The sequence below is a fragment of the Petromyzon marinus genome, chromosome 15 (genome assembly GCF_048934315.1).
Source record: "Petromyzon marinus isolate PM22_M1 ecotype Great Lakes invasive population chromosome 15, UKy_Petmar_22M1.pri1.0, whole genome shotgun sequence".
NCBI lineage: Eukaryota > Metazoa > Chordata > Hyperoartia > Petromyzontiformes > Petromyzontidae > Petromyzon > Petromyzon marinus.
The window spans coordinates 4753293-4768168 of record NC_133681.1 but is presented as its reverse complement, the minus strand read 5'-3'; the positions used below and the strand labels follow the sequence as shown (position 1 = coordinate 4768168).

Sequence of the window (14876 nt, the reverse complement as noted above, 5' to 3'; positions counted from 1 at the left end):
TCACCCGCACGCGTAAAACTGCATGTGTTTGACTCCAGGCCACGGCCAACATCAGTGGCGAGTTGTATTTGAACTGGTCTTGTTCTCACCCTGACTTTGATCAAGCCGCACTAACCAGCGTGGTTAAGTGGAGTCCAGCAATCGGCCCCCAAGACGGACTTAGTTCGGCAAGGCCTTCATCCAGGCAGTGAGATTGACAAAGGGCTGCAAGGCATTCATTCTACGTAACGATTGCAAGTAAATTAATTGGACAAAACACACACACACGCGCGCGCGCACAATTATCTACAGGCCCGTTTCAGATCTTCCCAAATTAACGGCAGTGGCGTGTGCATTAAATCAGGGCATTCATCACCTTTTAATCTCTAACTCAACAAAACAATTACACTGTAACTAGTCCTCTTAATTGAAAATTGATTTTTCTTAACATGTTTTGCTTTTGGAGAACATCTACCCATGCGCCTCCCGCCCCCCTCCTCCACCCCCTGGTCCAGCACGTGTCGCCTCACTTGCACCATCACCACGACCACCACCACCACTACCACCACCACCACGTACCGTGCCCCACCACAGCGAGTCGGCGTATGTCCCAAACTGGTCCTGGTTGTCGTCCTTCTCCGCCAGGTAGACGAGGAACGACGAGAAGATGAGCGTGAGGAAGCCGATGTACCAGGCCGTGATGAGCTCCTGGAGGCCGAAGCCGGCAGAGAATCCGCACATCGTGGCACGTTGGCAACCTGACCGCTTGCTTTTTTTTCCATTCCACCGGCACATCCGAGCCGTGCCAGGGCCAGCCCAGTGTGGCACGGCTCAGAATTAGCCTGGTTATAATTTTATTTTACCAAGTACGGCCCACTGAGCTATATAGCTCTTCTTTAGAAGCGACCTGGCCACAAATGGTAGCCCCAAATGAAGCGGCTTATAATGTGGAAAATGTATAGAAGCCGAATACTCTGAACACACATGGATTTTAAATATGGAGGGAAAAAACCGGAGGGAATGGAGAAAAATCCACGCGATCACGGGGAGAGAGAGAGCGAGAACATGCAAACTCCAAATATACAGCAGGCGCCAGGGTCGGGATCGAACCCACGACTTCATGTACGTCCACCGAGGAGATGGAGCGATGAAATCAGTTCGTGCGCAGGTGCTGAGATTGTAAGGGGTGGTGGTGGCAGCTTCGGCAGGCAATCATCCAGCGGTGGAATAACCCACGGCTGATGATGTTGATGATGTTATTTTTTTATCAACCCTATCCTCAAACTGCTGTCAAATTATGAATCTTTAATCGTAATGGATTATTACATTTTCATGGGCACGCTTTTCATGGAAACGAAGTCAAAGCAAGTGTCGCGTGCGGAGATCAAACGCGATCGCCGAGGGCTCTGCAGTGCACGTTGCACGGGCGGAAAAAAATGCCCTCCGAGTGTTTTCCAATTAAAAGAAGATCGCTTCACTCCGACGCACGGACCGCCGCGAATAAATAAACGCCGTCACGGCGTTGTCGCGAAGAGACGCGGCCGGTGACGTCCTCTTAAATGTTTACAAAAAATGTTTGGAGTGTGCGTTACGTCCTCGGGCGCAGCTCTTTGAATGGGGCAAGAAATAATAATAAAATAATTAAAGAGAGGGCCCTAATTACACTTTAAATTTGCTCACTTTGCTGACGCTCCCGCTAAAAAGGGAAGGATTGTTTTTTTTATTTGAAGTGCATCCGTGGGTGCATGGGTGCGTTTATTAACTCCGCTCGTGTGTACATGAAGGCTCTCGAAAATGACGGTGATTAGGAGAAAATTTACATCTAAATTGAAATTCCCTTCGGTGTAATTTAAACTCGGTATGCGGGCAAACTGTGAGGGTGATAATGCTTACGGTGCAGGTGCCATCATCGTTCTCATGACAGCAATTTGAAAAAATCAGCCCTAAATTATTCTCTTTTTAAAGTTTTGAAAAGTTCACCGGAGATGTGTTGAAACGTTCCTGACTGTATAATGATAGTTACGCTGCTACAGCACCTTTGATGAGATGTTACATGATTAATGCATTCGTTGCATTTCTCTCAGGATAAACTAATTAAAATTGATCAAGAATTAAAGCTTTCGTGACTGCATAAATTACTCATTGTTTTTTTCGGTAAAGTCACGTATGTAGAAATACCATAAAATTATTTTAAAATAAGTCAATCACGACGTTTCGACCGCAACAAAAGCGATCTTCATCAGGTGTAAAAAAAAACAAATAGCGAGGGAGCACACAGGGTGACATCAACGCAACACATAGAGAGCGTTAAACTGCACGGAGGTAAATACAACAAGAAGATGAGAGACGAGAATTCAACAAACCTAAGAAAAAAATTACGTGATGCAAAACCAGTCGGCCAACAACACAGTTAGACACTTGCCTTTACAATTCTGTCCTCAACTTATTGTGCCCCTTGCTTTCTTCTGCCCCCCCCCCCTCTTCTGCTGCTTATTTTAAGCCTCTGTCTGTTCATCCTCCGGCCCTTTTTCTTGCTTCTCTGTCCGTCTTTCCTCCCTCCTTGCCTCTTGGTGTCCCTGTATTTGTATTTCTGCTGCCTTGTACCTCGTATTTGTTCACTCTGTCTATGCTGGTATGTTCAACCCAGAGGATGAACACGAAATTTAGCACTCTTTTGAAATTCGTGGTCCGCCAGGCAAGTGTCTAACTGTGTTGTTGGCCGACTGGTTTTGCATCACGTAATTTTTTCTTAGGTTTGTTGAATTCTCGTCTCTCATCTTCTTGTTGTATTTACCTCCGTGCAGTTTAACGCTCTCTATGTGTTGCGTTGATGTCACCCTATGTGCTCCCTCGCTATTTGTTTTTTACACCTGATGAAGATCGCTTGTGTTGCGGTCGAAACGTCGTGATTGATTTATTTTGATATAATTTTATGGTATTTCTACATACGTGACTTTACCGAAAAAAACAATGAGTATTTAAAATTGGTTGGTGAATCTCCAGAAAACTGTTGACCCAAAAATTAAAACTATAAACTCAAACTATTTCTTTTTATTTTACCAGATAATTTCCACTGAGCTATGTAGCTCTTTTTTAGAAGCTCAAGTAAGTAGGCTTATTCTTGACTTAAAGCTTTCGTTACTGCAGGAAGTTATATTATTGAGTCTTTGGTAAAGTCACGTAGATAGAATAAAGAATAAGTGGTTTCATCTTCTTGGTTCTTTCGGTAAAGTCACGTAGAATGAGAATAAAACAATAAAACAAAATAGCCTTCTTCAGGTGAAGACTACTTGTGTTGTAGCCGAAACGTCGTGAGAATTTTATTGTCATATTTTGTTTTATTGTTTTATTCTCATTCTACGTGACTTTAAATCGAAATTTTACCAAAAGAACCAAGAAGATGAATCCTTGCAGTCACGAAAGCTTTCAATCGAAATAAGTGGTTTATTACGTGGAAATTTATAGCGGTCAAATAATGTAAACGCACGTTTTTAATGTGGAGGGAAAAAAACGGAGGACCCGGAGAAAAATCGACACGCGGGAGAACATGCGAGCTCCAAATATACAGCAGCAGGCATTGGAGTCTGGATCAAACCCACGACCTCCTGCATGCCAGGCTAGGTAGAGTTAACATCTCGCCACCGCAGCGCCCCAGTTAGGATAGCATGAGAGACCGAATGCAGTGCCAATTCATGGCTCCAGTCTGAAGACGCGAGGAGACCCGCCTCGGGTTTTACAATCTCGGGTGACACGTGCTGGTGGATTCACAATGGCAATGGTGCATCACATATCGACCCATAGACTGACAACAAAGAACCGTACGACCACTCGCATAGAGACCCAAAGGCCCTGTCGACTGTGTCAGAGTGGCATTACAAAGCTACTCCGTTGGCTGCCCCCATTGGCTTTTCTGTTCGCTATCCACACCGGCCGCCCCAATTGGCAGTCCACGTTTCTTGCCCGCGTCGGCTACAAGGTTAGCCCCCCACCTCCCCCTAGTGCCCCCCTCTCCATGCCACCACCACCCCCTCCACTCCGCCCCCCCACCCCCCCCCCCCCCACACCTTGCTGTGCTCGAAGACGACGGAGCGCAGCAGCTGCCAGGTCCATCCGCGGCGGTCCATGCGCACCATGCGCAGGATCTGCAGGAAGCGCAGGCCCCGCATCGCCGACGTGGCGAGGACGTTGCCCTGCGTGCCGGCCGCGATCACGGCCAGCGAGGCCACCAGCACGATGCTGTCTGTCGTCCAACGAGCCCGCCCCCCGCACGACACACAGAGACGCGAGCACGCGCAGACCCACGCGCAGGGTTAAACTCGCGACCGGCGACTGTCAGTGGCTTTGCAGATCGACCGTGCTCGCGTAAACGAAAATAAAATGAGGTGACGTCGCCCGACGCACGCACGCGTTTCACCACTTGGCTGCTCGTCGCTCGCGAAAGGTCACGCGGTGACAGTGGTGACCGCGTGACCCTGGTGACCGCGTGACCCTGGTGACCGCGTGACCCTGGTGACCGCGCGCTTGTTGGCGAGTAAAATGGACAAACCCCCTACGTGTTTACCCTCGTTCATTGTCAGTAAACGTCGCACGTTTTCCGTAACCTAATTCACGGGCGCTCCGTATCCCCCATGCCCTTTTTTTTGTTTGTTCTATACCTGGAGCAAACGTTCCCTCCATTATCCCGCAGAGCTGACAGCTGGCCGTACGTTTGGCATTGCTTTAACATGCTGTCAGGGGCCACGTATCATCGTCATCGTCCTCATTTGCCCGTGCCGCTGCAATCCCTCATTCCTGCCCGTTAATTCACCGCCACTGCTCCGCACGTTCGCGGCGATCGTGCCAACCAAGATCACACTGGGCTGCCATTCTCAGCCATCGCCCATCAGTCCTTGAAGCTATGTACGTTGAACTTTTTTTTTGCACCGTACGTAGCCAACCGTGCTAAGCGGAGGTGCGGGGGAAAGGACAACAAACTTAACACAAAAAGCAGATTTTAAAAGTTAGTTTTCAATTCAGATTTAATAGCGCATAGCTCCAGTGGCTTCCTAAAATCAGAATGAAGAGCGTTCCAAACGGCCACAGAAGCTACGTGTTATGAAGCTATGTGTCCTGCCCAAGCCCGCTAAGTCTTAAGCCAAGATTATGACGTCTCTGATCTGCATTTGTTCCCTAGTCTACCTATCTGCCTTTCTTTCTCGGTGAAATTCTGAGCACGCTTATCCCCACGCTACTCGTGCGCACTTTTCAGCCTTTGTTTCTTTTCATTTGTCAGTGTCTGTGATTTCTGTCCACGTGTCAAAGCGGGAATCGCGCACCGATTGAAAACTCTCTTCATCAGCATGTGGATATGGAAAAGCTACAGACGCAATGCAATGCGTATGAACGCACGGACCCATCGCCGTCCTTCACGGGTGACCTTTGCCGTCTGTTCCCGTCCTCTAGAGGACATCGCATCCCTTCGTAAGAGTGGGCCACTGTGAGAGATTTCACACGGACGGACGGGTCGACAAATTGATGATGGATGGATGGGTAAGCGAATTGATTTCGCTCGGCTATTTGTTGAATTAGAGATGCGTGTAAATTATGCCCCGTGAATATGTAAGCCGATGAGTGAATGAAGCAAATGTAAAAATAGCTCCACTGCAAACCGAATGAGCATAATTAAGTGCAATTGTGCGGTATAGGGGAATTTTAAAACAAAATCGCTTTGCCAAGTTAACAGCTGAAAACGCCTGTGCGCGCATTAATTGCGCAAATATTTGCATGCCCATCAAGGCACCAAAATGATCGCGAATGTTATTTATCCTGGGAAAGGAGTGGTGGCGCAGCGGTGAGCGCACAACACCGGCGCTGTTTTGCCTCCCGAATTATTTTTACCAAGGAGAGCCTCACCGAGTCCCGTGGCCTTTCCATCAGGGTACCCGCCACGGAATTCCGTTCACGAGAGTTTAGCTGCACGATGGGGGGTGGGGTGGGGGCAACTGGAGAACTCGGAAAAAAACCCACCACGCGTCCGAGACCGCGACAGCTATCACGATCACGTGGCGCACGACTCATTGATATGGTTACGAGACGTGGCCCGAAGAGAGAAAGTAAAAAAAACGGAAGCAGTAACACTTCTAACGACGGCGCGCACCAAGTTTGCCGTGGCACATCATCATAAGCGCGAGATTGTTCCATAACATCTTTGCGCGCTGTTCCGGACCTACCGGCGCTGTTTCTTTTTTACGGTGTCTCCGCATGGCCCAGTTATTTATATAAACGGTTCTAGAGGTGGAGTCGGGGTTGCCGACTGTCCTGGCTTTCCCAGGATCATCCTCACTTTGAGGTAGCCATGGCGGGGAATCTGGATTGTCTTCAAAAGCCCGGCTTCTTCTGTTGTTGTTGATGACGACGACGACGACGATGATATTAATGCGTCACCCAGCACGGCTCATTCATCACGCGCAGCTCTCTCCTCATTCACGACCGCGATATCTGCTTCCCACAATATTTATAATTTTGCGTTTGATTTCGTTGTCTTCCCCCCCCCCCCCCACCTCCGACTAGCACGGTTGTCTACGGACGGTGCGAAAGAGGTTCAACAAAACTTACCGTACAAGAAACGTCCCGGTTAAAAGTTTGCACCTCAGCGGTGGCAACCCTGAGTCGAGCACGACTCCGAATAACTTCCAATTGGTATGCGCCGCCACACATACCGATTGGTATGCGCCGCCACACATACCGATTGGTATGCGCCACCGCAGCACATACCGTTTGGAAAAGTAGGTCAAGGGAAAGGAGGACATCAAATAAAAAAATAAGTTATCTTAGCGTTCGTGTGAATTTAATTAGTCTGCTTTTAATCAGGAAAAGTTTGAGGAAACAATGAGGAAAACGTGCTGCGCGATTCAGAGCTGTCAACAACTGTCTCGCTTACAAAAGGAATTCGTGATCAATGTCTTGAGCCAATCGCGTGGACCTCCGCCAGTGTTTACATTTCAGGGGAACATCTTCGCATGCTGGCTCTCCCACAGTGGCGTCCGTCTCTGTGCCACTGTGACAATCTCAACATCGGAGCGTCGATAATCCTCGTTGCGGTGTCCGCACTGGCGACACCCATCCAGATGCCCGACGCGACGGCACCGGCACCTCGGCACCGCGTGAGTCGCTCATCCCAGTGCCCAATGAGGAACTCGACAAGCTGCAGGAGGACTCCTCCTCTTACCTCCAAGCAGCAGTAGATTTGATCGTGGCTGACGATGCTCGTGATTGATGATGATGATGACGACGATGATAGCGATTTAAGATGAATTCGTGCGTGTCTGTGTATGGGGAGAGGTTGCGCAGTGGTTAGCGTACTGCACTAAGGACCCAGCGATCCGAGTTTGATTCATACTCACAGCCAAGGACACCTAGTGACAATTATCTGAAGTGGTCCTGGGCCTCCCTTAGGTCAACTAAGCCTCAAAATAAGAACATGGTGCGGCTTGTAAAAAAAACATCGGCAGTGGGGAGACAAAGGCGGTCGGGGGTAGTTCTGGCCTCACACACCCCCTCGTGTACCGTGCCGGGCCTTCGCAGGTGCTCGCTAACAGCACTCGCCCCAACAGTCTGTTAAGGCTCTGCGGGGTGGATCTTTGTCCGTGTGTATGTGTGTAACCGAGGCCGTTGGCTGGACCGAGCAAATTCACCGATGATGCAGAAGGGGCGCAGGGCGAAGCGGAGTCGGCCTTTCCAGCCCCTGAAGCGGCAGCAGCAGCCGGCCGCCCAGAAGCGCACAAAGTATTCCACGCTGAACACGGCCATCATGACCACCTCCTGCGCGCGCGTGCACGAGAGAGAAGGAGGGGGGGATGCACAGAGGCGGACGGGAGAGGCGGCACCCCCCCCTCGCCCCACGCTGTGTAGCCGTCCTCGCACCGTGGACGTACGACCGCACCGGTAATGATCGACTTGCGATGTGCGCGGTTGTTCGCTCAACTCTCGTTGAGAGAGGACGACTCGCAGAGCAGTTGAGATGAGTGGGAAGGCGGCCACGCGGCGAACCGGCACCAACAACCACCTAAGCTTTGTGGCGGTCCGCTACATATTATAATGATTTAGGTGTTTTCGGCCAATTATTTTGAGGATGCAACACTCGATCCCATACATAAAGAGACAAGATGATAATCGTTCACATTTTGCTGAATTGCCTTCCGGCAAGACGTGGTTATATTTGTGTAATAGGGCGTCACAATGGCGAGATTTTAAATATCTCGCATAGTACACAGGAGGTGATGGGTTCGATCCCGACCATGCCACCTGCTGTATTTTCTGAGTTTGCGTGTCTCTCTCTCTCCCCGTGGTTGCGTGGATTTTTCTCCGGGTCCTCCGGCGTTTCCCTACACATTTTGAATCGTGCGTTTAGAATATTTGTCTGCCATCCATTTCCACGGACCTATCTCTTGTGGTGGCCAGGTTGCTTCTGAAAGCGAGCTATAAATAGCTCAGTGAGCCTTACCTAGTAATATGAAACTAGTTAGTGATTCACCAACCGACGCTGCCTCTGGCAGTGCTGGATTACTGGCAGCTACGTGGCACGACAGCGAGAAAGGGGGGGAGGCGCGAATAGCGGAGGTCACCGCACCACGATGAGAAGGCCTCGGGTGGACGTCTCGTGGTAGCCGGGGATTGTCGAGAACACGGAGAGGACGAGGCAGTTGAAGACGAGCAGGAACCTGCACTCCGCAACACGCGAGAGAGGGAACTCTTAATCCTTCTGCATATTTGGACGGACCGACGGACGGACGTGCGATTAGCACAGATGGCTACGTATGGTGCGAAAGACGTTCAACATATATACATGCATGCGTACATTCAGAGCACACGTGAGTTCTTGGGCGTTTCGTATACAAATGGGTGTTTCTGTTTTTCCACCTCTGCATCTGATCCCAGGGGCTGGCTGTCTCCAGCCGCCCAATGAACGCTCTTTTACAAACCTCCTCCACAGAGGCCGATCCTGACACTTCTGGATTTTTGGCCGTCGGCATGTCCACTCAGCTACACATGATCATAACCACGCTTCTCCTAGCTTGTGCCGAGCCCATTTAGCCCCGTTTATCCGGCCAAAGCGCAGCTGTTTGGCCCCGTGGCGGCCGAGTGTGCAGGAGAAGCTTGCTGATGGGACGACTATCCCTAGATCAGTCAATGGTCATCATACAATGCACTCGGCTAAAATCCATGAATCCAGGATGGATCAAAGACAGCCTGAATGTTCCAAGTCGTTGCAGAACACATAACCTATAATCGATAAAGGCAAATATTCCCCATATAGCCTTCAACAGACCGTCGGGGTAAGTGCTATTTGCGAGCACCTAAGGCCGGCACAGTCTAGGTGGCCAGCATAACGCCCGACCGCCTTTGTCACCCCAATGCTGATGTTAACACACTGAAGCAGCTACTCCATTGAGGCTGAATCAACCTACACTAGGCCCTGGGATATTCGCCATCGACGTCGGCGGTGAGAGGGAATCGAACTCGGGTCCCCGGGTTCACAGCGCAGCGGCGCCCTGACCGCTGCGCCACCGCTCGCGAGCGCCACCACACTCACAAGCTGCTCACCACGGGCATATGGTCGCTCCACGGGCTATGAAAACCAATGCGCTTGTCATCGCAATTCCCAGCATCAAGAGGCACCGGTGGCAAGCGAGCATAATTGAGGGCAAGCGTTTATCCTGCCCCCACCGTCCCCCCCCCCTTCCTTACCCCACCCCCGAAGCGCACGAGTGGTCAGGTCCGTCACCGAGACAGTCACTTCACGTGGTGGCCCCAGGGATGAACGAATACATTTGTGGGGCACAGAAGAAGCCCGCGGTAGCAAGGGGGATGTACATTGATATGCTTTGTCTTTCACTACTGCTGACTGAGCACAGGGGTCCAAAGGCCTAAACAACAACAGAAATTCCAGACGGCCGGCAACAAGCAGCGTGGGTAAAGTCGTAATACTATTATATCAGCTCACAACTTTATCTGTGATGAACGCTGAACTTTCCGTCGTTTTCATGCAGGGGGCGCTGCAAACCTACTCTCCCCCTGCATGAACGACGGAGGCGCAGGGACAGACGTTCGATTACGTTGGAATCGATCTGCAGACGGCGGTCTTCTCGCACGGCCAGCAGCTCTATGTCGCCTTATCTCGATCCCGCAATCCCGAACAGGTGAAAGTCCACATCGAACAGAACCCCCAGCAAGGCCATCTACTTGACGACGAGAGAACATTCACACGAAATGTCGTTTTCAATGAAGTCTTCCAGACGTAAAATGATATATTTTAATTAAGAAATAAAAGTATCTAATTCAAAACAATACGATTCAAAGGTGTTTCATTTTAAAACTTCAAAACGGAGCATCGGGTGCTTGCTTGAATGCGTCGTTCGTGTGCTATTTTTTGTGACTTTCCTTGCCGAAGGCCGTAAATGGTTGTGAGGGGCGCCGCAGGTCCTCGTGTATAACATGAGTCGATGCGTTTCTTGAATTGGGCAAGGTGGTAAAAACTCGGGAAGCGAGACGATGCATGGGAAGAGGCGGAGAGAGAGAGATGATTGCTTGTGTTGCAATCGAAACGTCGTGATTTATTTCATTTTATACCCACGTGACTTTACCGAAAGAACCAAAAAGTAGAGAGAGAGCGCTTTGATCACCGGCAGTGTGGGGGGGGGGGGAGTGAACAACGTCTGGGTGAGACGAAACAGCCAGAGTCTGGATACACGTGCACAAATTTAGACTCTTATAATGAGCAGGTTCAGCATTCACGTAATTTGTGTTTTTTTATCTCTCTCTCTCGCTCATGGGGCCCTCCCCCCCCCCCCCCCCCCACTAATAAGCCAGCCGTCACCGGCCGCGTCTCCTCCAGCAACCCCCGAGCCCACTCCGGGCACTCAGCCACTCGGCCACTCCGGCCACTCAACCACTCGACCACTCAGCCTCTCTGCCACTCAGTCACTCAGCCACTCCGGCCACTCAACCACTCGGCCACTCGGCCACTCAGCCACTCGGCCACTCAGCCACTCTGCCACTCAGCCACTCGGCCACTCCGGCCACTCAACCACTCAGCCACTCGGCCACTCAACCACTCAGCCACTCTGCCACTCTGCCACTCGGCAACTCGGCTACTCCGGCCACGCAGCCACTCGGCCACTCGGCTACTCAGCCACTCAGCCACTCTGCCACTCAGCCACTCTGCCACTCAGTCACTCAGCCACTCGGCCACTCAGCCACTCAGCCACTCGGCCACTCAGCCTCTCTGCCACTCAGTCACTCAGCCACTCGGCCACTCAGCCACTCAGCCACTCGGCCACTCAGCCACTCGGCCACTCAGCCACTCAACCACTCAGCCACTCAGCCCGCCCCGGGCGGTGAAAGCCCCGGGGTCGAGCCAGTACTGTATTAAGCTAGTGCGGGGCCTCTAGCATATGTTATAAAGGGGCCCTATTTTTTTTTACACACGTAAATATTACTTGCATAGTATAGTAATTGTATTTTTTCATCGGCTATACAACCAGATAATACGACAAATCGCTAACTTTAAACTCCCAGTCGTTCATAAAAGTTGAATGCGGTATAGTACTACAGTAATAGAGCAAGTGCAGAATCACTGAACCGGAATTGACAGATTGAAAGCATTTAGCGCGGGGTCCTTGCAAGTGCGGGGCCCGTAGCTACTACTACATATGTAGTAGTAGCTACTATATATGTTGTAGCTACTTTTGCTACTAGGAGAATCCAGCACTGGCTTGTGCTCGCGGTCACGGCCGAGTGCGGATGGAAGCGGTGCGACTGCGCCCCCATTTCACGTTACTGGGACCACCACCGAACCACCATCTCCCCCGGACGACCCCCGAGTGCGGACCAGCCTAGCACCGAGAAGGAACCTCCTCCTCCCGCCTCCTCCTCCCTCTCCCTTCCTCATCCCTCCTCCTCCTCTCTCTCCCTTTCATTCAACGAGTCATTTCCGCGAGCTTTTCAGAACAGCCCCGCGCGCGTCCTTGACACGCGCGGGATAATTATGCGCGGTCACAAAGACGCACGGGACGCACGCACGCACGCGGCGTACAATCGCCACAACATTCGTCCGCGGCGTCGAGAGTCAAAGTTGCGAATCGACTGCGCACCCAAAAAAAATAGTTGTTGTAAAACTAAATAATTGCTCCGTATTGTTATGCCATGACGAAACGACAAACATGTTTGGACGGGGTGTGTAAATTGAAAGCGTAACGAATATCTCATCACCGAGAGCACGGCTTTCGCTGGGTGCTATAATAACATTAATCTGCTGCTCACAATAGACTGAGGTTTTTTTGGGGAGGGGGGGGGGTTGGGGAGCATGGCTTCGCTTTGTCCCTCGCATTCACTTATTTATTTTAAGTCTACCACGTAGTAGGCTTTCGCGACCAATATTATTCATAATAAGGGTTCTTGGGTTAGATCACGGAACTTTCAGTGTGTCGAAACGCTCCACCACCCGACACAGCCAATTAGTAAGGGATTTGAGTACTCAAATTATAAATGTTGTGGATAAACTCCCCAACACAACGGTGGGCTGAAGTAGTCAACTATTTGGCGCTTTGGTAAGGTGACAAATCCCTTACTAATTGGCCGTGCCGGGTGGTGGAGGGTTTCGACACATACTTATTTATTTTTAATATCTTAATTGTAAACTACTGAAAATAAATTAATAAAGGTATTTTGTTCGGACGGGGCGTTACCCCCCCCCCGCCTCCCCCCGTGCCTCCCCCGCAAAGTTTGCCCATGAGCAAAATGTGTACACGGAGCAAATGTTCAATGTATGAAGTCGGAGATTTAAAACAAATTAAGTTGGATCCATGAAAAGTCTCCGCTGTCCGGAGACGCTTCGGAACCTGAAGCCAATTCCAAGCACGTGCCCGCGTTTATAAAGACTGTCGCCAAGCGCGCAGGTGCCAGGAACCATCGGAGGACAGCACGGGGAGATTCAGCAGCGATCAGCAGGCGTTGTTTCTCTGTGTGTCTATGTGTGTGTGTGTCTATCTCTCTGTGTGTGTCTCTGTATGTGTCTCTCTCTGCTTGTGTGTCTGTCTGTGTGTCTCCGTGTCTGTGTTTTGTCTCTCTCTCAAATTTAGCAATCTTTGAAAGAACATAATCAACCAGGTGGGGTGTTGACTGTTGTGTTAGCCGGCTCTCTGGGTTGCATTGCATTAATATTTCTAAGTTTACTAGGTTTGTTTTCTCATTCATTCTTACCTGATGACGATTGCTTGTGTTACAATCGAAACGTCGTATTCTATTATTTAATTTATTTTCTTTCCACGTGACTTTACCGAAAGAACCAAAGAGTAATTCCTGCAGTCACGAAAGCTTCCAATCAAGTTTCATCAAAGAGCCCTCAAACTCTCGCACGTCCACCTCGAGGAGAAGAGGCGACGCCTCGAGGCGCACACGGACGCGCAGGTGAAACTCGTGCCCCATCCTCTCTCTGGAAGATCAATGAACGAACGGAAGTGTTTTGAGTGCGCGCGTGACAAAGCCTCGGTGGGTGGTATTTGTCACAACATTTGGTTGTTGTTGTTTTTTCTCACGCTCGTTATTCGGAGACGGCAAATGGGCCTGTGAGTTGCGTGCCATTGTTTTCCATTCCCGTTCCCGCCTTGCCTGCCACCGTTACGCGATTTGAAGGCCCTTGAAAACAGCGCTTCCGCTGTTGGCACGCATCGCCAATTAGTAGGGGGTGCGAGACAGCCTCGCCCAAGACAAGATGGAAAAATCGACCCATCGCATAATTCACGGCCGTCACGAAGGAGGAAGGAGTAGGTGGGTAGGAATGAAGGAAGGAAGGCAGTGTAAGGCAGACGCCAGAGATCCAATTTAACGTGTCGTGAGAGAGACCCGAACAATTTGACAATTCATATTACGCGAGACGCATCGGTGAAGGGGAGAGACTCACGCGGGGGACGATTTGTTTTGAACCCCGAGCCCAGGAGCGGCGTGGTGGGCCACGTGGAGAATGAAGTGAAGACGATTTGCGGTGCGGGCGATGCGATCGGCGAAGCAAAATTATTTCCGCGAGCAAAAAAAAATATCTCTCAAGTTTTAACGATCAAGTTTTGACAGTTTTTTTTGTTGTTAAATAATAGTAACAATTATCCCCTTTCATGTTCTACCGTTTGATAAATAACCTCCGTGACCGGCGTAAAACAGCAACGAGAGAGATGGGGGGGGGGGGGAGCACAGCGCAACCACAGCCGCCTCGGAGAGATTTATCGAGTTTGGGGGGGGGGGGGGGTTGGAACTGCATTGGGAACGATGCCCAGACCTGGACATCCCCCACACACCCCACGGCAACGAAGCGGAGTTGCGAGGTTTATAATTGTGAATTTTTTCACTTTGCGGAAGAGTATCGCACACTACGACGGGGGTGCGGAGGAGGGGGGGGGAAGAGAGAAATATCATTTTCAAAATGTTCGGCGATATCTGGAAAGGGCATTAAAGGAAGGGGAAAGCGGCTCCCGTTGCTGGAGGCGATAACAAAGCTACCCGTGGCAGAGCGATGTCACAGCATGTCCCTTCTACCTGGTCACCAGCAAAGGGATTTGAGTTGTGGCTCTGTCGTCAAGACACTCAACCATCAGCCAATAATTGAGTTTTTACGCAACGCTTCAACGTCATCAATATAAATGTGAATGTCCTTGTTGGCAAGCGTGCTCTGCATCTGCCCACAGTTGTGTTTGTTGTGAGAAATTCATTTTTTGTTATTTTAGCATTGTGCTGTTACGCCCCGCCTGTCCAAGGCACGAATATCGGCCTTAATTATTACTGGCCGAGACTGATTCGAGAATCTATTGAGAAAGAAATACAAATAACTTTAACCGCTCTGACAGCTACAGGCCTAGTGCCGTCTGGAA

General features: G+C 50.3%; 1 protein-coding gene across 2 annotated transcripts in view; it reads right to left on the bottom strand.

Annotated features, from left to right (window-relative positions):
* Positions 1–14876, bottom strand: part of LOC116942603 (potassium voltage-gated channel subfamily KQT member 4-like) — a 133272-nt gene that overhangs the window by 22576 nt on the left and 95820 nt on the right. For both annotated transcript variants that reach the window (XM_076067255.1, XM_032954714.2), the window contains exons 2-5: positions 8588–8678; positions 7653–7779; positions 4044–4219; positions 559–687 (exon numbers count right to left, since the gene is read on the bottom strand). In XM_076067255.1, the coding sequence (XP_075923370.1) occupies positions 559–687; positions 4044–4219; positions 7653–7779; positions 8588–8678 (523 nt within the window). The remainder of the gene's footprint in view (positions 1–558; positions 688–4043; positions 4220–7652; positions 7780–8587; positions 8679–14876) is intronic.